Raw genomic sequence first — 26701 nt, forward strand, 5'->3', positions numbered from 1 at the left:
CATTAGAGCAGGGAACATGGGAGTTTGTGCCTTTTCAAATGGAAGACACCAGGCAGCACGGCGGCTCAGTGGTTAGCCCGTCTGCCTCACAGCAAAGCAGAGAAAGGGGAGGTAACCTTGCCCCTCATGACCTCATAAGGGGAAGATTCCACATCAGTCCATCTGAGCTTTCGTTTTCTCAAAGGCAGAGCAGGATACCCAGGGCTCGGGTTACACCTATCACCACTTCTAGCCACTGGGGGGCCATAGGCAGGCTGGGTGGGGGAGAGAGAGAAACTCATATTAATGTTAAAACCTCATAAAGAGACATTTTCATGCCATGGGATAGGGCTGCACGATATGAGGAAAACATCTAATTGCGATTATTTTGACTGATTTTGCAGTTACAATCTCATTCATGATATTGGAGGGAATGATCATGTTTGTATCAATATTCTCATTTTCATTAACTAATATTAAATCCAAAGATTTTTTTCTGTAGTCTGTAGGACAGGATTTTTAGGCCAGGACGTCTCTGCAGTACCCCACTACTTAATTCTGAATGGTTTGACACACATTTTGCCTTTTAACAAATATTGCACCCCCTTGCAATTTGGATATTGCACTAGTCCATATTGCGATTAATTGTGCAGCCCTACTGTGGGACCTTATTAAGACTGATAAAACTAGTTAACAGGGATTTACGTTATGTCCTCTTAAGTGCTCCTTACTTTGCTTATGCAGATTTCCTGTGTTTGGCATATGTCGTCTTGTTTTGGGGCTTTTATCCTTAAGAATCAACATGTATTCATAAAGCCCTTTACATCAGCCAGCATGTGTCCAAAGTGCTTTAGCAAGCAACACGACTACAACATATCTTAGAGTCAATTCAGAAAAGGGTACATAAAAGCAGAAGGAAGAAAGGAAAATGTAACGGCGCTATCCTTAAGACTTTACCCAAAGATGCGGTGTCTTGGGTCAGTCACAGCAGAAGCTGAACATTACAAGGAACAATTGGTATTTCCTGCAGGGCTGTTGTGTTTACTTAGTCCACGTCCTGTAAGAGCTCTTAGCTCGGCTGTCGAGCCCCATTTTAGCCCCGGTTTCCTCATGTGTTCTGTCATGCACACCTCCCCATTAAAAACAACGCCCCCTCCCCTCTGTCCCATTTGTGCTCTTTTTTTTCCCGTGTTTGACTCCAACAAAGTGTTCAGACCACGTTATGGTAGGAGAACGCTGATTAGATGGTTAGTTTGAAACCGAGCAGCACCGCTTTCCAGTCACAGGAAGCCGGATATGGATTTCCTGTCTGTGGATAATGCACTTCCTGTTGTACCGACTACAGAACTGCATGCACTGTGGTGATAACATGTGCTCATTTAGAACAGGCAGCGTAGTTGATCTGCAAAGGCTGCGTAATCCAACATTTGTGCATCTTTCCTGCAGATCGCGAAGACCAGTCCATCCTTTGCACGTGAGTTACAAATGGTCTACCCAGCACGCTAGACTAGCAATACTTCTATTAACAGTCATTTCGTTGTTTAGTCTGTCACTCTTTTGTGTCCTTCTCTAAGTGATTTTGTTTTGACTCTCTCTCATTTCTCCCCGTTTGTCGGGCAGAGGCGAGTCTGGTGCCGGTAAGACGGAGAACACCAAGAAGGTCATCCAGTATCTGGCTCACGTGGCCTCCTCTCACAAGACCAAGAAAGACCAGGTCAGTCAGGCCTCCGATCCACACAGTTCGTCCCTCGGTCTTTCCCTCCCATTGCTCTTTCATTACTCTTTTCACATCCTCTGACCTTTTTTATCACTTCAATTTACTCCCTTCATCTCTCACTTCATTCCCTGCTGTTGCTTTTTATCTGAATTATTTTCATTATTTTCCTTCCAGTGCTTTTATCTTCCAGCAACAACATTTTCTTAGGCCTGTTTACACACATGACCAACGTGTGTGTGTGTGATATTGATATTGTAATGAATGAATAAATAACATAAGGCGCTCTGAATTAGGATTTGTTACTTTTCACATCTGAACAAATATCATTATTGATACCTGAAATTCGGTCCCTGGTACCCAACGGTACTTTTTTGGTACTTTCCCTCTGTAATTACAAAAAAGAAATTTAATTTGGAAAAATAATTCCAAACCTATTTACTTCAGAATTCATTAAGAATATTTCACCCTGACAGAAATTAAATAAAATAAAATCCCCCCCCTCTCTCCTCCCTAACGTCCCTACAATGTACTCAATTGAATAATTCAACTTTTATTCTTGTTTTTGTTCATTATATTTTAGCCGGTTTTATTTTCATCATGACCGTTTTTAATTGCTCTTTAACGTTTCATGTAAAGCTCTTTTGAGTTGCTGAAAGGTGCTGTAGAAATAGTCGCCTTGCCTTACAACCTGAGCCTGTCAGTCAGTCCCCAGGGCGTTAAACCACCGGTGTGCCTGCTTGACTCAGAGGAAGTAACGTCGGCAGCACCGCGACTGCTTTCAGCTCGCCATTAATATCACAACAGTGAGTGGTGTCTGCGTGAAGTTATAAAGAAACCGTAATCACACTTGAAACTGTTTTATCGTGTGAGTCTGTGACTGTGTGTGTTGTGTGTGAGAATCTGTGACTGTGTGTGTGTTAAATATCGGCCGATATGTCGATATATTAGATTTCAAATTAACCAAATATATCTGCCTTAAAAATCCGATCTCGGTCGGGCTCCAATTGTTAATCCATCATCACATTGTTGTGTATTCAAACCGCTTGTTTTCTTCAGTAGACAAACTTGTTTGTGGTACACAGAAGAAAGAACTACATTTAAAGAGAAACCCGGGGGAAGTGGGGGTCTCAATCAAGATAAAAGCCCTGCAGGCACAGAGAAACAGTAGTGCAGATTTTTTTTTTTAAGAATTCTGGCGCGCTGACGTGTAACGTAGACCAGAGGCCTCACTGCTTCTTCTCAGATATAAAACTAGCATCTAGCAGTCGAGCATTACAGTCAGACTTCTGGAAAACGTGCACTACTGTTATCTGGCCTGCCGGCTCCATGAGAGATGCTGAAAGCCACATACAGGGGTTTGATGAAAACCACATCTATCATATCTTTTTTTTGAGGTTGTATTTCTCTTCTCCCATCAACAGAACAGCTCGATCCTGTCACATGTGAGTTAACTCTCTCCCTCCATTCGCTCTTCCTCCCCCCCCCCGTGCTTTCTGTCATCACCTCCCTCATCCTCCCTCTTTTTCCCCTTGCTGAAGCGCACTTTTTGTGGGAGTCACTTTGTATTAAGGGCAGAGGTGATGTGTCTTTCCAGCCAATAGGAAATAGGGAGGAAGTTTCTTTTTCTTGCAGGTCAGTGGCAGCGGTCTGTGTTCCTGTGAAGAATTCAGCCAGACAATAGTAGGATAAAGGGGAGGAGTCTTTGCAACAACAACAAAAAACAGCAATTCTTTTGGTCTGATGTATTTACAGATTTGTCTGGTTGAATTCTTCATCATTTGTGTCGCTACTCTGTGCGTGCACCTGAGTCCGAAAATTGACTGCTTTTTGTTTTTTGCGCCAAGATTTTTGCTTTTCCGCAGAATCAGTTTTTTATTTATCAAGTGGCTCAGTGAAAGAACAGTAGAGCAGAATTAGATTTGCTGTGTAGTTGGAATTGCTAGTCCAGGGCCCTCAGGAACCCAAAGGTTTCTGCAGTGCTTTCCCTAGACCTCTGGAAGACCTAGGTGCACTTATTTACCCAGTGGGGGGGGGGGGGATTAGGGGTCCCCTATTAAGGCATTTTTATCTTTAAAAAGAAATAAATGCAATTTTACATAATTTAGGACCATTATTATCACCATATCTGTGTTGAACATGTAAAAGCTAGAGCAGATAATAAATAAATATCAGGCGAAAAACTTAAAGACAAAACAACCATTAGATGTGAGAAGTCATTTTTGTTTTTATCCTCCCATTCATTCAGATTAGGTGCTGCCCAAAACAGCTTGGGCACTGCGCCTAGGCCTCAGTAATGTCCGAGGCAGTCCCTGTTCAAACATTTGTACAGTAGAACGTCATTGCTTTCATTTCTTTAAACTCAACAGGTGGAACTTCACTCGTGAATAAGTGCAATGGTAGCTGGAAAATGCTGTTCCTTTTTTTGCTGCATAGATATGAGTGATCATCAGCCAAATAGGGGAAGGAAAATAAAAGAACTTGTGGGAAAAGTGAGGTAGTCGTGGTAAGACCTTTCTGAAACGCACTAATGCTTAGCAAAGCATTTCTGGTGAGAAAAAGTGTAAAGTACAGTAAAAACAAGCCAGTATAGGTTGAAGAAAGACGTGTTTAGAGGCATAATGAAGCCGAGAGGACCCCCTGTCTGTATGTTTGTCTGAATGTTTTGTGCTTTGGGGTCCGCTGGATTATTCTGCTCTAGGTGATGGGTTGCTGATGCGGGTCACAGGGTCTCTGGGTGTTTGCAGGTTCGGGCACTAACACGACATTATGTGTGTTGAAAATGCTTGGGTGCGATGTGTGTGTTTGTGTATGTTGCTGCCGGTGTGTGCATATACGGTATCCCCCCCCTTTTTATCACATGTTTTTACACTTCCTGTCCCCCCCCCCCCCCCCCCCTCCCCCTCCTCAGACGTAAGTACATCATGGGCACATTTGTTTATTTAAAAAGACTCAAACCAATCAGTTCATTACAGTGATTAACATTCTGGTAGATTAATAACCAGTTCTCACGATGCAGCCGTCTTGTTGGATCTGATTCCATGGCTGAGAACTACCCTGATTTTACGTAAAGTGTACTTTATATTTTGCCTTGCTGTTCTCCGTATTTCCACCAGGGGGAGCTGGAGAAGCAGCTGCTGCAGGCTAACCCCATCCTGGAAGCCTTTGGAAATGCCAAGACAGTGAAAAACGACAACTCCTCTCGATTTGTAAGATTTAGTGCTACGTTGTGTGATTCCTCCTGTTTTCACAGCTGGACCGTTCCACATCCCTTTTCTTAAATGTTTTTTCTTCCTCTTAGGGAAAATTCATCAGGATCAACTTTGACGTCAATGGTTACATCGTCGGTGCCAATATTGAAACCTGTATCCTTGATGCTGTCTTTGCTTCTGTTTTTTGGGATCACGTTTAGAGTGTTTCACTGCAATACACAAACTGATTTTGAAGGTGCAGTCGTGGTAGTATCAGGAAACCAGGTCCTTGACCCACTGACCGCCAGACTTGCTGGAGAAGTCCCGCGCCATTCGCCAGGCTAAAGATGAGAGGACCTTCCACATCTTCTACTACTTGCTCACAGGGGCCGGTGATAAATTGCGCAGTAAGCAACATATTACAAAACTCTCTGTTCAAAGACCGAGTTAGAATTTCCCAAGGATATTTGCAGATTTCTGTTTTCATTCTGAAGACTCGCAGAGGCCCTTCCTGTAAAGATTTTTTTATTTTATTTGTTTTAGAACATCCTTAAGTTTCCAAGGGGTACATACAACATAAAAGAAGACAGCCATTAAGTAAAGAATAAAACCCTCCTTTTAGCCCACCTGCAACTTCTTAAAAAAAAACACACAAGACAACAGAAAAGTAATTAAAAGTAAATAATATAAAATAAAAAGTTTGCACAATTGAGGCATACCTAACATAGTCAGTCAAAGTGAGTTACTGTAGCCATTGCATGTCATCTTTAAATACACTTCGAGATCTCAGACCATGCTAGACCATAGAGGCCACTCTAAAGAGTCCGTGCACCATCTTCCCCAATATAGTCCAAGAACGGGTCCCAGATTTCGAAAAAGCAAAAAGGCATGTCCCTTAGCCAGAAGCTAATAGCTTCTAATGGGAGAAGCTCCAACACAATTTGTTCCCACAATTTCACAATGGACTCAGTCTGAGATTCACAGAAGAAGAATGCATCTCCTTGAATTATGAGAAGCACCTCCAGCAGCCTTAATTTGGAGGAACTAAGACCCATTGCTTTAGGATTTGACCCCAGAATACAGCCAACTGGAGATAGTAGTTTCTTGAATAAAACTTCCTTATAATTTCCTTTCATATTCTCTGTAAAAGTTTTAACTTTGCTTTTGCCATTGAACTCAATCTGACCATCCCTTTTTCTCTCAGATGAACTCCTCCTTGAAAATTACAACAACTACCGTTTCCTTTCCAACGGGAACGTTACGATTCCTGGGCAGCAGGACAAGGACCTGTTTACAGAGACGCTTGAGGCCTTTAGGATCATGAGCATCCCAGAGGAAGAGCAGATAGGTAAGGCAGATTTAAAATAACTTTTAGTTTTATTCTTCGAGTGGGACTTTGTTTATCGTCTAGTATCAATCCAAACTAAAACCCTCCCGTTTGTTGTTTCTGTGCAGGCCTGTTGAAGGTGGTGGCCTCCGTACTGCAGCTCGGGAACATGACCTTTAAGAAGGAGCGCCACACAGACCAGGCCTCCATGCCCGACAACACCGGTAAGTCCTAAATCTGAAAGATTTGGCTAAAGCTTGGTTTAGGGTTCTGCGTTGAATCTACGCCGTGGGTACGCATAGATACGGACCCTACACCGTACACTGACGTGGCCTAGCTTCCCCAGGAATGTAACTACACGTTGCGGCGACGCAGATGGCAACAACTGAATGGTCCGCTTGGCCGTGGCTTGGTAGCGTCACGTTTCCCTTTCCTGAATTCCAGCTGCTACTTCTCTGTAACCTTGGTTACGCTACCACACACTGCACTTGCATACACGCATATACCGGCGCCGCTATTTTCTTAACAGAGCCGATTTGTCTGGCAAAACTCCCACCTACTTTGATAAGTTGTTGGTGATCCTGCAGATAAATCTTAAATGTTGTTGTCTTCCCCTCTCCTCTTCTTCTCAATTTCTTCCTCCCGTTTCCTCGGCAACAGCTGCCCAGAAGGTGAGCCACCTCATGGGCATGAACGTCACAGACTTCACCAGGGCCATCCTGTCGCCCAGGATCAAGGTGGGCAGAGACTACGTCCAGAAGGCCCAGACCCAGGAGCAAGCAGAGTTTGCTGTGGAGGCCCTGGCCAAGGCCACGTATGAGAGGATGTTCCGCTGGCTCGTCATGAGGATCAACAAAGCCCTGGACAAGACCAAGAGGCAGGGAGCCTCCTTCATCGGCATCTTGGATATCGCTGGATTTGAGATCTTTGAGGTAAACAATTGAGGCAAAGCAGAGAAAGGGGAGGTAACCTTGCCCTTTATGACCTCATTAGGGGAAGATTCCAGATCGGCCCATCTGAGCTTTCATTTTCTCAAAGGTAGAGCAGGATACCCAGGACTCGGTTCACACCCATCACTATTTCTAGCCACTGGGGGGCCATGGACAGGCTGGGTGAACTCATATTGATGTTGAAAAACCTCATAAAGTGACATTTTCATGCCATGGGACCTTTTAAAATGCAATAGACATTGAGGAAGAACACCTGGCACTCGTCTTTAAGAAAGGTGCCATACCACTAGTTCCAAGAAGCTCTCCAGTCTTCCCCTTCCTTCGGTGTATTAAAAACATCTTCCATATTTTTTATTTGTGCTGTGTATAACGTGTGTTGTTAAGCATTTATTCTCCCGTGTGTCTCCCCAGCTGAACTCGTTCGAGCAGCTGTGTATCAACTACACCAATGAGAAGCTGCAGCAGCTCTTCAACCACACCATGTTCATCCTGGAGCAGGAGGAGTACCAGAGGGAGGGCATCGAGTGGAGCTTCATCGACTTCGGCCTCGACCTGCAGCCCTGCATCGACCTTATTGAGAAACCTGTGAGTTTAAACCTGTCGACAGACTTGAACTTCTTCATGTGACCCGACGTATAAAAGGGAGTTACATTCATTTTAACCATGATCCCTGTTTTTCCATGGATTTGTATCTAAATAACTTATTCAGGTATTGACCTGGTATCGGTAAGTTACACAACCAAAGCCTAGTAGGAGGACGTTTTTCCATAGTATTGTCAGAGACTTAGAATAACTATCTGAGCCTGTGGACGTAAATTGACGGTTTCTATTGCCCTATTAAATTACAGCATCTTTTTCATCCATTTTCAAAGACTCTTGGCCACATTAGTCAGACACAAATCCATGAAAATAGAAATGGTCCTCCTTCTTTGTTCTTCCAGTGTGTTGAGAACTTCAGGGCCTTTCTATTTCACGCCTTAAATCGGGCCCTCTCCCTTCTGTGTGCAGGCCAACCCTCCTGGTATCCTCGCTCTGCTGGACGAGGAGTGCTGGTTTCCCAAAGCCACGGACAAGAGCTTTGTGGAGAAGGTGCTCCAGGAGCAGGGCACTCACCCCAAGTTCTTCAAGCCCAAGAAACTGAAGGACGAAGCAGACTTCTCTGTCATCCATTATGCTGGCAAGGTGAGTTATTATGATGATAATATGATGTGTTCTTGTAAACACATTTCTCCATCCTAATTTGTCTTCCATGTACCTTTTTTTTGTCTTTCTTTCATGCATTTGTCCAGTTTTCAAACTTTATAATAATGTATCAGAGGTCTAATGCTTTGGCTGCATTGTTGTAGATTGTTGCTGTTACTTCAGTTTTTGCACTCGGCACAGCGCTGTGAAACTACAATCTATTGTCTGCTGTTCTCAGAGGACGCAGGTGACAGGAAACAATCAATAGAAACTATGTGCATATGCACCACTTAAATGCTGCTCTCATGTCTGGTTTTGCCAGTTTCATAGATTATAGTGGAAGTGTAGCGTTGGAACATCCGCTCTGCGTTATCCGTGCAAAGTAGCTGGCCTGTCAGTCAGTCTCAATTCCCGCCTGCTGTTACTCCTCAGGTGGACTACAAGGCGGACGAGTGGCTGATGAAGAACATGGACCCCTTGAACGACAACGTGGCTTCGCTGCTCAACCAGTCCACCGACAAGTTTGTGTCGGAGCTGTGGCGCGACGGTGAGTCGAGGCAGACGTTAACCTGTAACCCGGGAGTCACGGCTTCTCCGGGAGCGGGGCTTTGTTGTGGGAACATATGTAATGTTTGGGTTCCTGTTTTGCATTTCATGGTGTGTTTTTTTTCTTTTTCTTTTTTCTCTTTTATTGTCTGGACCTTTTTGTTTTTACCTTCTCAAATCCCACTTGTTGTGTCCATCCATTTCTTCCTCTGTTTGGCACCATTTCGTCTGTCATTTCTTTCTTTTACTGGGTCTCAGAGGTACAGAAATCTCAGAGAGCCTATTTTTATCAGCGTTTTCCTTTTCTACACTCAAACTCAGGTGACAAGGTTTCCATTTTCTTTATTTAAAACTCTCTCCACACCCCCACCCCCCCCTTACTCCTGCTATCTGTTTGACCATGCTTATTTCTCCATCCATGTTCAAATTTTCAATGGATAAAAAGATTTTGTGAGTTGTTCCAGTGTCTTTAACCAGCGGTGTGTGTGTTCTGGTCATCTTAGGACTTGTTGCTATATCATTGAACTCTCCTTTTCTCCCTCTGTGTAATAGTGGTGTTTGGGGACTCCTGGTGTTGGTCATGGTTACTGCAGCGATGGGTATATACTGCATGGGTTTGGTGTGTTTTTTTTGTTGTTGTTTTTTTTTTTTAAATCACCACAAAGACTACATGCCCACTGCAACCGCCAGAGTTTGCCACCTTCCTGACACACACACACACACACATACATATTTAATTTAGGTGACACGTAGTTTTCTTTAAAAGAGCTACACACTAGCAGTGTTAAGAGTCGAACAGCCCCCCCCCTTCCATGCACTGCACTGAGTTTTATTTTTCGTCATGGTGTGTTATCTCTCCACGCTTCACTTGCTTTTTGTGACTCCTCTCGGTCATCCCGCCCCCGATTCCCGTCAGCATTCACTCTGTGTTTTGTGTGGTGTTTCACTGGTCCTGGTGTTATGAACCGCCTCTACTTTTTCCTGGTATATGTATTGTTTTCCAAGAGGAAGTGGAGAGACAATGGTCATATTCATTCTCCCTCGTGACATGCATTTGGTTTGAGTTTTGTCTGGTTAAATATTCAAATTATTAAATTAAAACCAAATCCCCTAGCTTCTTACATAGTGTGTCTCTCTCTCTCCTCTCTCTGTTGTTTCTTCTCCCAGTGGACCGCATCGTGGGTCTGGATAAGGTGTCTGGCATGTCCGATATGCCCGGTGCCTTTAAGACCCGCAAGGGCATGTTCCGCACAGTGGGCCAGCTGTACAAAGAGCAGCTGTCCAAGCTCATGGCCACGCTGAGGAACACAAACCCCAACTTTGTCCGTTGCATCATCCCTAACCACGAGAAAAAGGTACCGGAGAAATGCATCTATTTATCTGTATCAGCTATTAGGGTGTTTTCCACCGCAGTTACTATCTTTCTTACTTGAGTTTTGTCCCATAGTTCCTCGAACTTATAATTTTTTTTTAAATTGCTATTGACCCAATCACAATGTTTGCGTACAATAACTTCCGGGTAGGTCGAACCTCCGTCTTGAACAATATTTCTTGTAAAATAGTAAGGGGGGGGGGGGAATCACCAGAGGCCTCCCGATACGATATCATCACGATACGATATTATTGCGATTTTAAACATATTGCAACATTTTGTGTTATATATTGCAATTTATTACCTTTTTTTTCCAACTTCTAATGTTTCCCAATTTCAAATGACGTCCCCTAAAGGAAACTTTGTCAACATCTGTTTTTATCTAAAAAGAAACATTTCTGTTTTGATCACATCAGTTCAATTTTATTGCTGCATATTTATTTTTTTATTTGAAAAAACAAAAGGGGACAATACATATTAATGAACATTTTCACAAATCTAAATATGCCAGATTGTAGCCTTAGGCTAATTTCCATCTGCAGACCCCCTATTGACAATAATGGGATTGTCAAGCAGACAAACTGACCAACACACACAATAAAATACCGACAATTGGCGCCTGTGTATCAATACAATATTGCCACTGAAAATATTGAGATACTATGCTGTATCGATTTTTTTTTTTTTTTTTTTAGATTTATTATTATTTTTTCCACCCGTATAAGATAGAAATAAACACTTTTGCCAAACTGTCATTAGTCTACCAGAAAGTGATCTTTGTGTTAGCCCAACGTCGCAGTGATTGGCTCTATTAGCCACTGTGTAGAATAAAGCCATTCTCTATGTTTTGCCACACTGCTTATCAGCAAATGTTCTTCTTTCGCAGGCTGGTAAACTGGACCCCCACCTGGTTCTGGACCAGCTGAGGTGCAACGGTGTGCTGGAGGGGATCCGTATCTGCAGACAGGGCTTCCCCAACCGCATCGTCTTCCAGGAGTTCAGACAGAGGTAACGGAATAATAACGCTGTAACCAGTTTGTCTTGTTCTCTGATGGCTATATGTAAGAAAAGAATTAACTTAAATCCCTTCCTGTGCCCCTCTCCCCAAGGTATGAGATCCTCACTCCCAATTCCATCCCCAAGGGCTTCATGGATGGAAAGCAGGCCTGTGTGCTCATGGTAAGCGTTACTACTAACTAAGCCTCCACAATAACCAAGTCCCTCTGCAGTGAGATTGACCAGTTCATCTCCTGTCCTGTCAGATCAAAAGCCTGGAGCTGGATCCCAACCTGTACCGGATCGGCCAGAGTAAAGTGTTCTTCAGAGCCGGAGTCCTCGCTCACCTGGAGGAGGAGAGAGACATGAAGATCACAGACATCATCATCAGTTTCCAGGCCTGGTGCAGAGGCTACGTGGCCCGCAAGTAAGAAAAGACAATGGACACACTTTGACACTTTATAGCTTGGGGGTTTCACAAAAGCATAATTTATAAATCCAGATTAACCGACAAAGCGAGGTTTGACCGGGTCTGATCCGTGCAGCCTGGCTTCACGACGGCCAAAAGGAGGAGGAGAAGCAACTAGGTTGAGCCAGGCTCAAGTCATTCAGATTGATGCATTGATTGACAAAGAACACGCATTGTTCATACTTTATGCAGAGTGAGCAGCAGCTTCACATGAAAGTTTGATGAAATCAATCACATTTATTGTAAGATACGCGGCCGGTGTGATAAAGCAGGCCGACTGAATGTGTCAGTAGCCTAAAAATAGACGTGACCACGACTCTGAACTGTAACCGTCATAATTATAACATTCGAGGAGTTAGGCTACTAATAATTTGCACGCATTTAAAAGTTCTTTATTCTGGATTAAAAGTGAGCAGAATGGTTTCCGGTAAGAAAAGTGGTTGGTAACTGCACTATTGTTCAGGTCGTTCAATTTTTCGCTGTTTTATTATAGCGACTTTGCTTCTTCCCAAATATCTTTTGCTTCCTCCCGTATGTATGGACATAGAAAAGAAAGACGCTGAAAATTTGGACTCCAAAATCTAGAAAAGATAATTAAGTGATAAACTCAATGCACGTTGTACACATTGTTTCATGAATGTACAGTAACCTACACTATATACAGTAGTTACTGGCCCAGTGAACTAAGACTTTAATTTGGGAGGATTGTACAATTAGGATAAGTATTTTGTAATTTTACAATCCTCTCAAATTATAGTCCCAGTTTACTGGAGAGAACACACATTGTGTGTGGGGGGTGGGGGAAAAAAATCATAGATACTTAGAGACATTGCGATTCTCTCTAGAACAAGAGAGAATCTTTTTTTCTTTATTTTTTTAAATGTGTTGATTTTTATTTAAATATGTCCCGACATGTGCAAATTAGAAAACAGAAACTGAAAGAGGACGGGACAGTGGACAAGAGTGAAAAGAAATGTTGCTTTCAAATGTAAACGAAGGTTGCTTCTTGCTTGTACAATTTACAGCAGAAGATCTCGGATCTCTTACATCCAAGCAAAAATCGGCATTGTAGGCCGAGATTAATAGCGAATTAATTGGGACCTTGTGAATCGGAATCAAAATTGATTTGGCAAATCATTGGCCAGACCCAGCCCTAATATTTAGAACATCATTCGAGAGACATTTAAGCAAACTCAGCCCACTCAAAACTTGAACAAGACCGTTTCTGCTCTCTCAGCCTTAAGTTTAAATCAGGTGTCTAAGTCTGTGTCTTGACGTTGCTCTGCAGGGCTTTCACCAGGAGACAGCAGCAGCTGACCGCGATGAAGGTGATCCAGAGGAACTGTGCCGCGTATCTTAAACTCAGGAACTGGCAGTGGTGGAGGCTCTTCACCAAGGTGAAGCTCACACTCCGGCAACATCCCCGCCAACATTTTCTCAACGGTGTTTTTCTCAACCCTAGCCTTGTCCTCGCTTTGTTTTCCCTTTTCTAACTCCCCCCCCTTTCTACCGTTTTGTCCTCAGGTGAAGCCTCTGCTGCAGGTCAGCCGGCAGGAGGAGGAGATGCAGGCCAAGGACGACGAGCTGTTGAAGGTGAAGGAGAAGCATCTGTATGCCGAGCAGCAGCTCCAGGAGATGGAGCAAAAACAAAGTCAGGTAAGCTTTGAGAAACCACGGTCCCTTAGTTACGGTCATTTCCGTTTCCATCTCGGAAAATTGGTCTGAAATCAAATTTTAATTTAATGCACAATAAAACCAACACAACAGAAATGCAAGAACAGGTGCAGGTGAGATAAAGGAAACCCAGAGGGGCTTAGAGAAGGAACCTAACCTAAGGAAGAGAAGAAGAAAAATATATAAGAGCAATTACAGGAGTCCTTAAATCTACAATTTAGACACAAGTAAACACTTTTATAAAAAAAGCCTACATACATACAAGGTTGCCTACATAAAACGGTAAGGCATAAAATAAATTACTTTAACCTATATCTTATACATTAAGAAGTGTGTGTGTGTGTGTGTGTGTGTGTTGTGTGTGTGTGTGTGTGTGTGTGTGTGTGTGTGTGTGGTGTGTGTGTGTGTGTGTGTGTGTGTGTGTGTGTTGTGTGTGGGTGTGTGTGTGTGTGTGTGTGTGTGTGTGTGTGGTGTGTGTGTGTGTGTGTGTGTGTGTGTGGTGTGTGTGTGTGACAAGAGGGCTAAACACAATCAGATATGAATAGTTAAGATCAATACACACAGTTAAGTTCGGTCAGGTCCTAAGCCTCTTTTTTTTAAATAATTTTACAAGTTTTTACATTTATATATATTATATATATATATATAATATATATATATATATATATATATATATTATATATATATATATATATAATCTATCCATGATGAATGGATAGATGATGTATAGAGAGAGAGTAAAGCAACATCCTGTTGTTCCATGTAATATTCATTAATGAATGACGAACCCCTTTGATTTGAACATGAAATGAGTGGCGTTCACCCTTTTAATTTTGATATTTAAGTCGTGTGTGTGCGTGCTTGCAGCTGAATGCGGAGAAGATGGCCCTGCAGGAGCAGCTCCAGGCGGAGACGGAGCTCTGTGCCGAGGCGGAGGAGATGAGAGCCCGCCTGGCGGCCAAGAAGCAGGAGCTGGAGGAGATCCTGCACGACCTGGAGGCCCGGGTGGAGGAGGAGGAGGAGCGCGCCTCGCACCTCCTGTCTGACAAAAAGAAGATGCAGCAAAACATCAGCGTAGGTTCCCTCCCACCGATATGAACGCAAAGCTGCAGGAGGCTGTCAGAACGGGCCAATCATGACCTCAGGATACCTATTCTAAATAAAAAACCTATAGAGGTTGCAATATATTCAAATTTCTATTTTTGCGCATTATGTCTATAAGATGGAAAATATTAGAAAGGCAGAAATAAATACCAATTTTCTTTATTTCAACACAAATATATGTATTTTAAAAGATAAACACATTGCAAAATAAATGAATGAAATGTCCTGTATCACTTAAACTTAAACACCGTATACCTTCTTTCTTTCTTTCTTTCTTTCTCTTTTTCTCTCTCTGTCTCTTTCTCTCTCTCTTTCTCTCTGTTTCTTTCTCTCTGTCTCTCTTTCCCTCGCTTTCTTTCCTCTGTCTCATACTCTCTCTCTTTCTTTCTTTCCCTCGCTTTCTTTCTCTCTCTCTTTCTCTCTTCTTTCTTTTTGTCTCTTCTTTACCTCACTTTCTTTTTCTCTCTTTTCTGTCTCTTCTTTACCTCACTTTCTTTCTGTCTTTCTTTCTCTTTCTCTCTTTTTCTTTCTCTCTTTTTCTTTCTCTCTTTTTCCTGTCTCTTCTTTCCCTCGCTTTCTCTCTCTCTCTCTCTCTCTCTCTTCTCTCTCTCTCTCTCTCTCTCTCTCTCTCTCTCCTCTCTCTCTCTCTCTCTCTCTCTCTCTCTCTCTCTCTCTTTCTTAACTGAGCCGTTCCAAATTTGGTCATAAACAACCTGAATCTCGTCGTCTCTATGGTGACGTTTTCGTGCCGTCTTTGTGGCGTCTTCTCCGCCCTTGTGCGAGGCAGACAGCCGCAACAGTGCCACTGCCCTCTCCCAGTAGTCAAATATACGTTTTCATAATCGAATGTCTGTCTGTTTTTTTACAATTTCAAATATATAAATATTCAGATTTAGCGTATTCGTCGCCAGCCGTAGGTTGCAGCGTAATCGAGCAATAAAACAGATGTCGTTGGTGTATCTGCTCTCAGGACCTGGAGCAGCAGCTGGACGAGGAGGAAGCAGCCAGGCAGAAGCTTCAGCTGGAGAAGGTCACCATCGAGGCTAAGATGAAGAAGATAGAAGAGGATGTCATGGTTCTCGATGATCAGAACCACAAACTAATGAAGGTTAGGATTGATTCATTGGAGATGTGACTAGTCGTTTGTCTTTTTGGTGTAAGTGCTAGCTCCTACTGCGCTCAAATTAAAGGATTTTGCTCTGAAAAAGACCAACGAAGCAAAGGAAAGTTGGCAATCTCTGTGGATACTCATCGTCCCCCCCACCCCCACCCCCCCTTTTGTGAGTACAGGAGAAGAAGTTGATGGAGGAGAGGATCTCTGAGTTCACTACCAATCTGGCGGAGGAGGAGGAGAAATCAAAGAGCCTGCAGAAACTCAAGAACAAACATGAGGCCATGATCACAGACCTGGAGGGTAGGGAGCGCCTGACGGGGACACGGTCACCGACACGACAGCCATTTTGTTAAATGTCAATACTACTTGTAAAGCACCCTTCATTACATGTTAACACAAAGTGCTTTATATTAAAAAAAACAGCTTAAACACATTAAAACAAAGCATGAATAATACACAAAAAGACATTCAAGAAAAACAAGACACCGTACAAATGCATGCACACACACACACAGAGATAAATAAAAAAGGGATAGCTTTTGATTGTGGATACACTTGTGATGGACCTATAGTTAGATTAGATTAAATAATGCTTTATTCATCCCACAATGGGGAAATTCCTTTATTACAGCAGCATTTTTTTTTCTACAGTAAAAAAACAACAATGTGCCGGATGTACCGAATGAATGTAAAGTGGCATTATATAAGAGATATTAAGTAAAGGTACGAGGCCATAGTACAAAAAATAATGCAATGTAAGTGAATAAGTGACGTGAAATTAAATAGAATATGTATTTAAATAAAATAGCAAAAGTAAGTAACTCTATACTATATAGATGATATTGAGTCTAACCATAGTATAAATAAGTACTCGGAATGGAAAGTTTCAACTGGTCCTAAACAGCACAAGGTTTCCAACCTTTGACATCTCGGTCTTTCCCTTCCTCTAAACTCGTGTTTGTTTCCCTTTTTTCTGTCAGACCGCCTGCGCAGGGAGGAGAAGCAGCGCCAGGAGCTGGAAAAGAACCGACGCAAGCTGGATGGCGACTTCAACGAGATCCACGACCAGATCGCTGAGCTGCAGGCCCAGATCGCTGAGCTCCGCGCCCAGCTGGCCAAGAAGGAGGAGGAGCTTCAGGCAGCTCTGGCCAGGTCTGTAAAGGATAGGGGTGTCGGCCAATAAAGAAAGCCGTCGTCGACTAACACTCACTAACTGTCGCACCAAATGCTCAGCCTGGAAATCCAGACCCAAATCCGAAAGATTAAGGCTCTGGCATCGCTTAATGAAAGTCTACGACCAATCACAACAACACACGGGGTGACGTATCCAGAGCCCCATACGCTTAGCTACCAGCAGAGCTAACTGGTGGATTAAACTGTCGTCCTCTGTTTAGCTCACTTCTGGCCCCGCCTATATCAAATACAACAATGTGATTGGTGCAGCTTGCCTCTGGCCCCGCCTATATCAGATACACCTATTTGATTGGTGCAGCTCGGTTACAAGGGCATAGTTAATGAGCAGCGTTACTCGATGCCAGAGTAACTCGCTGAGCAAATTCAAATTGTGCTCTCGTGAGAACTCTGGATTTCCAGGGTACCAAATGTTGGGTCTTTGTAAATTTATAGAGTGTGGTCTAGACCTATCTGTAAGTTGTCTTGAGATAACCACTGATGTGATTTGACACTAGACATAATAATAATATGGATTTTGTCGACTAGGAGGAAGAGCTTCATGCAGCTCTGGGCAGGTCTGTAAAGGATAGAGTCCTCGACTAAAGAAAGTCTTAGTGGACTAACGCTCGTATGATTTTGTCGACTAATCGATGCGTTGAAGGAATCGAGCTCCAATCTCCTCAAAGAATCCTGCAAAAGCACCACTTTTAAATCTTGTGTTTCCCAGAGATGTGCCTATAAGTTTCTTTAATATAAGTAATTTAGCATGAACCTGCAAGGTCTTAAAAATATTAGAAAAGTCTAATATTCTAAAATAAGAACTTAAAAGTATCAGATTTTGATTACAATTCTTTTTTTTCTTTTTTTTTATTAAATAAATGCGTTTACGTCAAATAAATATTTTGTTTGGGTAACTTTGTGTGCTTAATGCACTTTACTTTTGTATTTTTTGTTTCATAGGACTAAATGCAACAAATTGATTTGATGTTATTAGAGTACAAACACACTTCACAGAAATGTTAAATGCAATTCAGGTATCATTTTTTTTCGAGCTTTAAAATCCACACTTATTTTATATGATAAGGCCGTGAAGCCGGCATTCAATTTCATCCAAGGTGGTATTAAAAATAATCTTAAATTGAACTTGAAGAATCTTAGGGGTACCCTGATGATAAAAAAAGGATAAAAATATCTGTTTGTCTAAAGAAATGCTAGTCGACTGAGACCAAAACAACACTGATTAGTCGGCTAATGGTGGGCAGCACTTGTGAAGGACTCTTCTTTGTTTTTTAGTAGTTGTTTGCCATTGTTTCCTTAAAAGCAGTTCATCAGCCAGATGTTTTGCAGGTTATTGTATCAAACCAAAGATTCCCCGTCCCACTGCTCCATTCCCTGATTTCTGACTTTTTCTCTCCCTGAAGGATCGAGGAGGAGGCGGCGCAGAAGAACCTGGCCCAGAAGAAGATCCGCGAGATGGAGGCTCAGCTCTCCGAGCTGCAGGAGGATTTGGAGTTGGAGAGGCAGGCCCGCACCAAGGCGGAGAAACACCGCAGGGACCTGGGAGAGGAGCTGGAGGCCCTGAAGACGGAGCTGGAGGACACGCTGGACTCCACCGCCGCTCAGCAGGAACTCAGGTAGAGACACTCGTCTACCAGCTGCTACGACGGTTACAGGGACGCCACGTAACGTAGGGCGGAGGTTTGCGTCTGTTATACACCGTGACACAAGGCAGGGTTCAACTGAAGTAATAATGAAAAATAATTCTACTAGAACAAAGTGAATTTCACTGGCCCATATACAAATTGAGAACTTTAAAAAGACATGTTGTTGTTGAAATAAATATACCAACACAAGTCTGTATATCTCGTTTGCCATCTTATGGACATATTGTGAAAAATAATCGTTCAAATCAAATTTATTTTTTTGCCTCTTATGACAACTTTTTGTTTGTTGGATTGATAAGATTGATGAAAAATGACAAGAGCCTTTCGTGGGCCTCTCACAGTAGTTTATTTTTATTTATTTGCTTTCCTCACTACCGTTTTAAAGCTGAAAAGCCAATCGGATGGATTGGCTGTTAAAACTGCGGCCAGCTGACATTGAACATGTTGGATTGGCCAAACAAAGTTGTAGGCGAAGGTTGCTGCGACGGTGCGGAACACACCGCATAAACTAGGGCGACGGTCGCTCATCGACGGCCCGACGTGGACAGACGGCCGATGGTCGCCTTGGTGTTTTGGGGCCCTTATCGTTAAACACTGCAAGGTGATTAACCTGCGCTCTCCCTTCTCAGGGCCAAGCGAGAGACAGAGGTGACGCATCTTAAAAAGACTCTGGAAGACGAGGCCAAGGTCCACGAACTCCAGCTGGTTGAGATGAGACAGAAACACAGCCAGGCCTTCGACGAGCTCAACGAGCAGCTGGAGCAGGCTAAGAGGGTAGATGAGCTTCACAGCTTCTTTTTTTTTTTTTTATATATTCCAAACTGCTTTGATTTGTCCCACATTTGTCTTTTGACTGCGGAAACCATTAATGCTTGTCCTACCCTGCAGAACAAAGTGTCCATGGAGAAGGCCAAGCAGGCTCTGGAGTCGGAGAGGAACGAGCTGGCCATCGAGATGCAGACCCTGATGCAGGGTAAGGGAGATTCGGAGCACCGCAGGAAAAAGGCCGAAGGCCAGGTCCAGGAGCTGCTGGTCAAACACTCAGAGAGTGAGCGCCAGAGGCTGGAACAGGCCGAGAAAATCGCAAAACTTCAGGTTTGTGTACCCCTACGCATGTGGTCAGAGGGCTACTTTTATGCGAGAACTTTGCCATATGCAAAAATGAAATCAGAGTCTTTTATAAACGGACTGTTCATGCAATGAATACTCTGTGCATGCATATTGAACTGTAAGTAGATGATGTGTTGTCTTCTGTCCGCAGGCTGAGCTGGATAACGTCACCGGTCTGCTGAATGACGTGGAGAGCAAGTCCATCAAGGCAACAAAAGACTGCTCAGCTGTGGAGTCTTCGCTGCGGGATGTTCAGGTACGCTGACCTTCATGCTGTTTATCCCCTCCCGTAACGTCAAAAGGGATTAAACTCCCGTGGTCTAAGGTTGCTATCACACCCGGTCCTTTTACACCCGGTCCTGGGGCGTTTCGTCACTGATTTGGTGTGGTGCAAAAGCTCTTTTGAACTCTGTTGTGGACCAACAACCGAACTCTGGTCAGCTTGAGAAAGGGGGTCTCAGTTTTCTTCGGGGTCCTCTAGAGTTAAGTTCACTTAAGGTTAGAACGCGATTAGACCCAAATACAGGAAGTGAACCTGCTGTTTCAACCTGGAACGCAGACTCATAAAACATTTAAGGGATGAAAACTTTCAAATCCATAAACTCATCTATCCTGTAATGGCATTCGAGACAAAGCATAACAATTTATTTTTATGTAATAGGGCTGTAGCCTAAATAATGAAAGTTAGGTAAAGTCCCTAAAGTCAGTTGTCTGGTCTCATCTGTTTTAAGGCCTTTTTGTGTTATAATGAAAAAGTAGAGGGAATAATTCACATTATTTATTGTATGATTCAAATTGTGCTCTGAATATAATCTGTGCCAGTTCTTCAACGCTCTTATCAAGGGACAGACATGTTGTTTTTAGGGACATGTTGTTTTTAGGGACGTGTTGTTTTTAGGGACGTGTTGTTTTTAGGGACGTGTTGTTTTTAGAGATGTAATGGTGACGACCACGAAGGCGCACTGCGTAGCCTCCCATGTGCATTTCTTAAAGTAGGAATCATGACGGAAGGAGGAGAGGACATCGCTCAGGACATTTATCAGCCCTCTAAGAGGACTTAGTCTGAAGCGTGGGCACAGGGGCGCTGTATAGGGGGGGGGAAAGGTTAGGACAATTTTAAGGGCCCATGGTCGACAGGGGCCCCAAAACATAGGTAAAAAGTAATATCAAATTCTGTTGGAGGTGTTCTGAATGAACTAAACTAACCCAATTAGATTTCTTTTTCTTTTTCATGGGGTCCAAAATTCCTGGCGCTGCCCCTGCATGGGCATATTCTGGTTATTATAAGAATGCCAAAGGACAGATGATTGAGCATTGTTATTCTGTCTGCAGAACGTGCAGGAAAGAAGTTGCTTCTAAAGCCATCGAACACACTTATAAAAATACCGAGAGTATAATAATTTTGGTCACTATAACGTGAGGTTAAATTTTCATACTGTTACATCCCTAGTTTTGTTTGTTTAATTGGCTGTAGACTTTTCATTTGTAAATGACTTTAATCAAACATTTCTTACAGAATGGCAGGTGTCTGATGAGGAAAACTGCTGAGATTTCCAAACTCTTTTGATAATAAGTTAGGAGATGGTCTGCTTCTTGTAATTCACCTTTCCGTGGTCGTGTTTTCACAACAGGAGTTGCTCCAGGAAGAGACACGGCAGAAACTGGCCAACAGCACACGTCTGCGCCAGCTGGAGGACGAACAGCACAACCTGAGGGAACAGCTGGAGGAGGAGGAAGAGGCAAAGAGAAATGTGGAGAAGCAGCTGCAAACTGTTCAGGCTCAGGTACGGAAACACACACAGGAACACACACATCAACACACACATGAACACACACAGGAACATGTCCCTCACACCGTCTGCTAATAACCTGAGATTTTCAGACCAGTAGTTTAGAAACTCTATCCAGCTACAGAATCACTTTTCTAGGGGGGAGGGGGGGGTTAGTAAAAAGGTCAAATGTGAGCATTTTAATTCTGCTTTTTTGTGTGTTACTTTGGGAACTTGTAACTTCTAATGTTAATGCTCAAAAAACGAAAAATGAACTACCCAGGAGCTGCTAAAAGCGCAGGACCGAGCCTGGACAAAGGTTAAAGCCCACGTTGCAAGTTAACCACCACTGTTGATTATTGGGTACAAAAAGCACTCAACATATGTATATCATTTTTTTAAATGTCTCCAAATAGTGTTAAAAGTTAGTTTTTGGTCATTTTTGGTATTTGCGGGTTTATTATTATTATTATTATTATTTGTCCTATTGTGAGAGGACAAATGAGCAATTGTGAAGATTTTGGGGAAGTCTCCTTCATTTATCTCCTTCATTTAGCAACGCAGCAGTGCATACAATGAATTTACTTTTTACTGTCAGTGAAAAGCACTGAGTGAACGCCAACGTTTTCTTTCTATCCAGTGACAGTGATCATGTGGCTCATAGCCATATCAGGCCAGACGGGTGGCAAAGACAACGCAGGCTGCTCTGTTTTCTCCCCACTGTGATGTCATGCAATGCATTGTGGCCGAAAAAAGAAAAAACTGTAAAATAGTGCCTACTTTTTGTATTATATTCAGTTTTGTGATATCCAACACCATCAAATACAATGGATAACAGTTTAAATATTTATTACCAACAAGCAAATGGCACAAATTCATTGCAGAATTAAACCTACAACATGGGCTTTTAGGAATAGCTACATGGCATTGAAATCTGAACTTGGATTTCCAGATGTATATATTCCTTTTTAGCACAAGCTCCCTGAAGCCCCTTTTTGACACCACATCTCTCCTTTTATAGCTTCTTGAAATGAAGAAGAAGGTGGAGCAGGACTCCGGCTGCCTGGAGGCTGCGGAGGAGGGGAAGAAGAGGCTTCAGCGGGACATGGAGGCATTGAGCCTGCGTCTGGAGGAGAAGTGTTCTGCCTACGAGAAGTTGGACAAAACCAAGACTCGTGTCCAGCAAGAGTTGGACGACCTGCTGGTGGACCAGGACCACCTCCGACAGATCGTCTCCAACCTGGAGAAGAAGCAGAAGAAGTTTGGTGTTGAGTGTGTGTGTGTGGTGGGGTGTGGGTGTGTGTGTGGTGTGTGTGTGTGTGTGTGTGTGTGTGGTGTGTGTGTGTGTGTGTGTGTGTGTTGTGTGTGTGGACTGGTGTGTGTGTGTGTGACTGTGTGTGTGTGATGTCTGTGTTTTTAGTGTGTGTGTGAGTCTGTGAGTTGTGTGTGTGGTTGTGGTTGTGTGTGTGTGTGTGACTCTGTGTGTGTGTGTGTGTGTGTGTGTGGTGTGTGTGTTAAGACTGCATAGATTGTCAATGTTAATCAGACTATCACAGGACTAAACTGTGTAATCGGGCTCGAGTCCGTGTGTGTGTGTGGTGTGTGTGTGTGTGTGTGTGTGTGTGTGTGTGTGTGGTGTGTGTGTGTGTGTGTGTGTGTGTGTGTGTGTGTGTGTGTGTGTGGTGTGTGTGTGTGTGTGTGTGTGTGTGTGTGTGTGTGTGTGTGTGTGTGTGTGTGTGTGTGTGTGTGTGTGTGTGTGTGTGTGGTGTGAAACACTTCTTTAATCTTCATAGTAGGGCTGCTCAATTATAGAAAAATTCATAATCACGATTACATAGATCAGTATTGAAACAATTACTAACGGACCTTGGAAAGATGTGTCATCATACTTATTTTCTGTCATTCAGAACACAAGATAAGAAAGATGTACCTGCAAAACGTAATGTGTAAAATTGCTTTAGTGATTATTTATTATTATTATTATTATTACTATCAATTGCACAGCCTTACTTTAAAGACTTGAGATCTTTAGAATGACTCGTTGACCCTGTCATCCCGGCCGTGTCTAGATGCTGGCGGAGGAGAAAACCATTTCCGCCCGCTATGCAGAGGAGCGAGACCGGGCCGAAGCCGAGGCCCGGGAGAAGGACACCCGGGCGCTGGCCTTGACCCGGGAGCTGGACTCTCTGATGGACACCAAGGAGGAACTGGACCGCAACAACAAACTTCTGCGGGCTGAAATGGAGGACTTGGTATCCTCTAAGGACGATGTTGGCAAGAGTGTAAGTCTAAAAACGTGTTTCAGAAGTGTGTTTGTGTCGTCGGATCATACTAAGGGTGGAGGGTAACATTTTTTTAAATCGAATGTATTGTTAAAAAAAAAAAAAAGATTAAATTATTCACCTATTTTCAGTATATACGGTATTGCCAACGGCGACTACAACATGTTTCTAGCTAAACTGAGCAAAAGCTGAAAATGCAGGTTGTGTAAATAGAAGTGTATTATTTAACTTTTTTTTGTTAAAGTAGGAAACCAAAAATCGCAATACTCGTATCAAATCGCAATACTTTTAGACTTTAGAAAATCCAATTGGCACCCATGTATTGTGAAAGAATCGGGATGACAGCACTGTGCCCGCCGACCCTGGTTCAACACCACTGTTCTCATCCAAAATCTGTCCCCCCCCTCCCCCGGTCTCTTAGGTCCACGAGCTGGAGAAGTCCAAGCGTGCGATGGAGCAGCAGCTGGAGGAGATGAAGACCCAGCTGGAGGAGCTGGAGGACGAGCTGCAGGCCACCGAGGACGCCAAGCTGCGTCTGGAGGTCAACATGCAGGCCATGAAGGCCCAGTACGAGAGGGACCTGGCGGGACGCGACGAGATGGGCGAGGAGAAGAAGAGGTCACTGGTTAAACAGGTCCGTACTGGGGGGGGAGAAGGAGGCAGATCTTGGGTCTCTGCTGCCTGAGGGCAGTTGGTTCTAGACTGCTAGACAATCTGTGAATGGAGAACCGTTTTGGTTACAGACAAATAGAGCGAACATCTTACACGACTAAGGCTGTGTTCATACTTGGCGTCTGTCAAAACAGACTACAGTCCAAAGTAGACTCAGACTTCTCTTTATTAATCCTTTTGGGATGACTCCCCCAAGGAAATTTGAAATTTACAGCAGGAGTTTTCAGCAAGAAAAAGAAACAAATACACTACAGAGAGAAAAGACAGTATAAAGCACCCAGCTATCTGGCACCCAGATAGCTCAGTTGGTAGAGCGGGTGCCCATATATAGAGGTTTACTCCTCGACGCAGCGGGCCCGGGTTCGGGTTCACTCCCCCTTTCTCTCCCCTTTCATATCTTCAACTGTCCTGTCAATTAAAGGCCTAAAATGCCCCCAAAAAAAAGGTAGTAGTCATAATAATAACAATAAAACCTTTTGGTTATAAAAAGACATTTACCATAAATTATCAGTCAAGTTTCCAAGTATTTATCTGAGTCCAGGTGTGTGTGTGTATGTTTTGTTGACTAATCAGTTGATTTAGGCTCCATTTACATTGCTACGTTGTGTTTTTTAAGTAGAGTTTTGAGCCTAAAAGCAACTTACTCAACTAAGACCCAAAACAACCGATTAGTTGACTAATCGACCAAGTGGGGGCAGCACTACAGACAAAACCACTTGGTACTAGATCAGTATTCCTTTAGTTTTGTACAAAAGTCACAGCTTGTTTTTTTTCCACCTTGACAATCATTTGAATATGAGCATGAAATGAAGGTTAAATTATCCTAAGATTTCAATTTAATCACATTTCCGCGGTCGGACTGAAACACAGTTTTAAGCATGTGGGTGCAGTTTCTTGTTTGCTGGGTTACGGGGCGTGCCTGAACTCCAGCGTGCATCCATCAGGTGCGGGAGATGGAGATGGAGCTGGAGGACGAGAGGAAGCAGCGGTCTGCAGCCGTCGCCGGGCGCAAGAAGCTGGAGCTGGACCTGAAGGAGCTGGAGGCGGGCATCGACATGGCCAACAAGAACCGCGACGAGGCCCTGAAGCAGCTGAAGAAACTCCAGGTGAGTCCTCGTCCACATGTCTTCAATGCAACGTCTGGAGGGTTTAAATACCAGGTGTAGTCTTCTCCCTGTGTCCTCTGACCAGTGGGGGAATGTAACCAAGACAACATTTACTTAACCCTTGTGTTGTCCTTGGGTCAAAATTTGACCCATTTAAAAAAAGAAAAGTGGGTTTCTTTCAACCAAATTTTCAGAATAATAAAGTGGATTGTTCCGCACAACGCTCTTCACAAGTAAAATAAATGATCAGCCCTCTGCTTTCTTTAACTTTTGATGTTGTGTTAAATTTTATAGCATTCAAAAAAAAATTGTTATGAAAAAACGTTGAAAAATATGTCCGCAAAAGCTTCAAAAACGTGGGCGATAAAGCCCACAAAAACGTCAAATGGCGTAGAAAAAAATGGACAGAAACATTGGAAAAAAATTGACTAAACCCTTAAATAAAAAAACCTTAAAAGTTACATTTTGACCCAGAAAAACAATAAGTTGCACGGTCGACGTGACGACAACACAACGTTACGTTCTGTATGTGAGTACAAATGTTGAAGTACTTTACTTGAGTCTATTCTCTTCATGGCACACTCTACTTCTACATTTGGGAGAGAAATATTGTACTTTTTTACTTTCATCTGACAGCTTTAGTTACTTTACACAATAAGATTCCTGCACACAAAACACATGTAGTTCATAAAATCTGATGTTTTATTATAAATGAAACGAGCCAGCAATATAACAGCCTACAGGTCCAGCTGAGCTGATGAGACCATTAAACACACAGCTGGTTGGGTCCTTCACTCTTTCTGAAATGGGAGGATTCTTCTGCATTGATTACTTTTCAATATAGGACTTCTACTTGTGAGTACAGTTGTACTCATAAAAAATAATGCCTATCTCTAGAAAAAGAAAATTGGTGTCTTTTTAAAGGTTGGATCTTTCCCTTTTTTCTTTTTTTTTTAATTAAGGCATTAAGATCTATTTACAAAAGATGATTTCTTTTTTTTTATTAATCTTCCTTTTAGTCAATTTAAGCATGGTCATGTAAACTTATGAGGACCACTGTATGTTTACAGTGTGGTATTCGTACTTTTACTTAAGTGAGGGATCTGAATACTTGTTCCACCCCTGCGTCTGACTCGGTGTGACTGGTTCTTCTCGACCCCGCAGGCCCAGATGAAGGATCTTATCCGGGAGCTGGACGACACCCGCATGTCCCGAGAGGAGATCCTGGCCCAGAGCAAGGAGACGGAGAAGAAGCTGAAGGGAATGGAGGCCGACATGCTGCAGATGCAGGAGGTCCGCACGCACGC

The 26701-nt window shown here is 43.1% G+C and overlaps 1 protein-coding gene across 1 annotated transcript in view; it reads left to right on the top strand.

Moving 5' to 3' along the window:
• LOC116702842 (myosin-9) overlaps nucleotides 1-26701 on the top strand; it is a 55656-nt gene that overhangs the window by 22381 nt on the left and 6574 nt on the right. Inside the window, exons 4-35 of the mRNA XM_032537330.1 lie at nucleotides 1426-1453; nucleotides 1600-1693; nucleotides 3118-3138; nucleotides 4810-4902; nucleotides 4995-5058; nucleotides 5193-5291; nucleotides 6089-6232; nucleotides 6340-6435; nucleotides 6872-7143; nucleotides 7573-7746; nucleotides 8170-8343; nucleotides 8776-8890; nucleotides 10057-10244; nucleotides 11148-11269; nucleotides 11371-11440; nucleotides 11524-11684; nucleotides 13015-13123; nucleotides 13251-13382; nucleotides 14268-14474; nucleotides 15475-15612; nucleotides 15795-15918; nucleotides 16599-16770; nucleotides 18213-18425; nucleotides 19085-19229; nucleotides 19344-19550; nucleotides 19717-19821; nucleotides 21197-21349; nucleotides 22356-22601; nucleotides 23404-23616; nucleotides 24038-24250; nucleotides 25233-25394; nucleotides 26559-26687. Of these exons, the coding sequence (XP_032393221.1) occupies nucleotides 1426-1453; nucleotides 1600-1693; nucleotides 3118-3138; nucleotides 4810-4902; nucleotides 4995-5058; nucleotides 5193-5291; nucleotides 6089-6232; nucleotides 6340-6435; nucleotides 6872-7143; nucleotides 7573-7746; nucleotides 8170-8343; nucleotides 8776-8890; nucleotides 10057-10244; nucleotides 11148-11269; nucleotides 11371-11440; nucleotides 11524-11684; nucleotides 13015-13123; nucleotides 13251-13382; nucleotides 14268-14474; nucleotides 15475-15612; nucleotides 15795-15918; nucleotides 16599-16770; nucleotides 18213-18425; nucleotides 19085-19229; nucleotides 19344-19550; nucleotides 19717-19821; nucleotides 21197-21349; nucleotides 22356-22601; nucleotides 23404-23616; nucleotides 24038-24250; nucleotides 25233-25394; nucleotides 26559-26687 (4583 nt within the window). The remainder of the gene's footprint in view (nucleotides 1-1425; nucleotides 1454-1599; nucleotides 1694-3117; nucleotides 3139-4809; nucleotides 4903-4994; nucleotides 5059-5192; nucleotides 5292-6088; nucleotides 6233-6339; nucleotides 6436-6871; nucleotides 7144-7572; nucleotides 7747-8169; nucleotides 8344-8775; nucleotides 8891-10056; nucleotides 10245-11147; nucleotides 11270-11370; nucleotides 11441-11523; nucleotides 11685-13014; nucleotides 13124-13250; nucleotides 13383-14267; nucleotides 14475-15474; nucleotides 15613-15794; nucleotides 15919-16598; nucleotides 16771-18212; nucleotides 18426-19084; nucleotides 19230-19343; nucleotides 19551-19716; nucleotides 19822-21196; nucleotides 21350-22355; nucleotides 22602-23403; nucleotides 23617-24037; nucleotides 24251-25232; nucleotides 25395-26558; nucleotides 26688-26701) is intronic.

The sequence above is a fragment of the Etheostoma spectabile genome, chromosome 15, assembly GCF_008692095.1.
Source record: "Etheostoma spectabile isolate EspeVRDwgs_2016 chromosome 15, UIUC_Espe_1.0, whole genome shotgun sequence".
Taxonomy (NCBI): domain Eukaryota; kingdom Metazoa; phylum Chordata; class Actinopteri; order Perciformes; family Percidae; genus Etheostoma; species Etheostoma spectabile.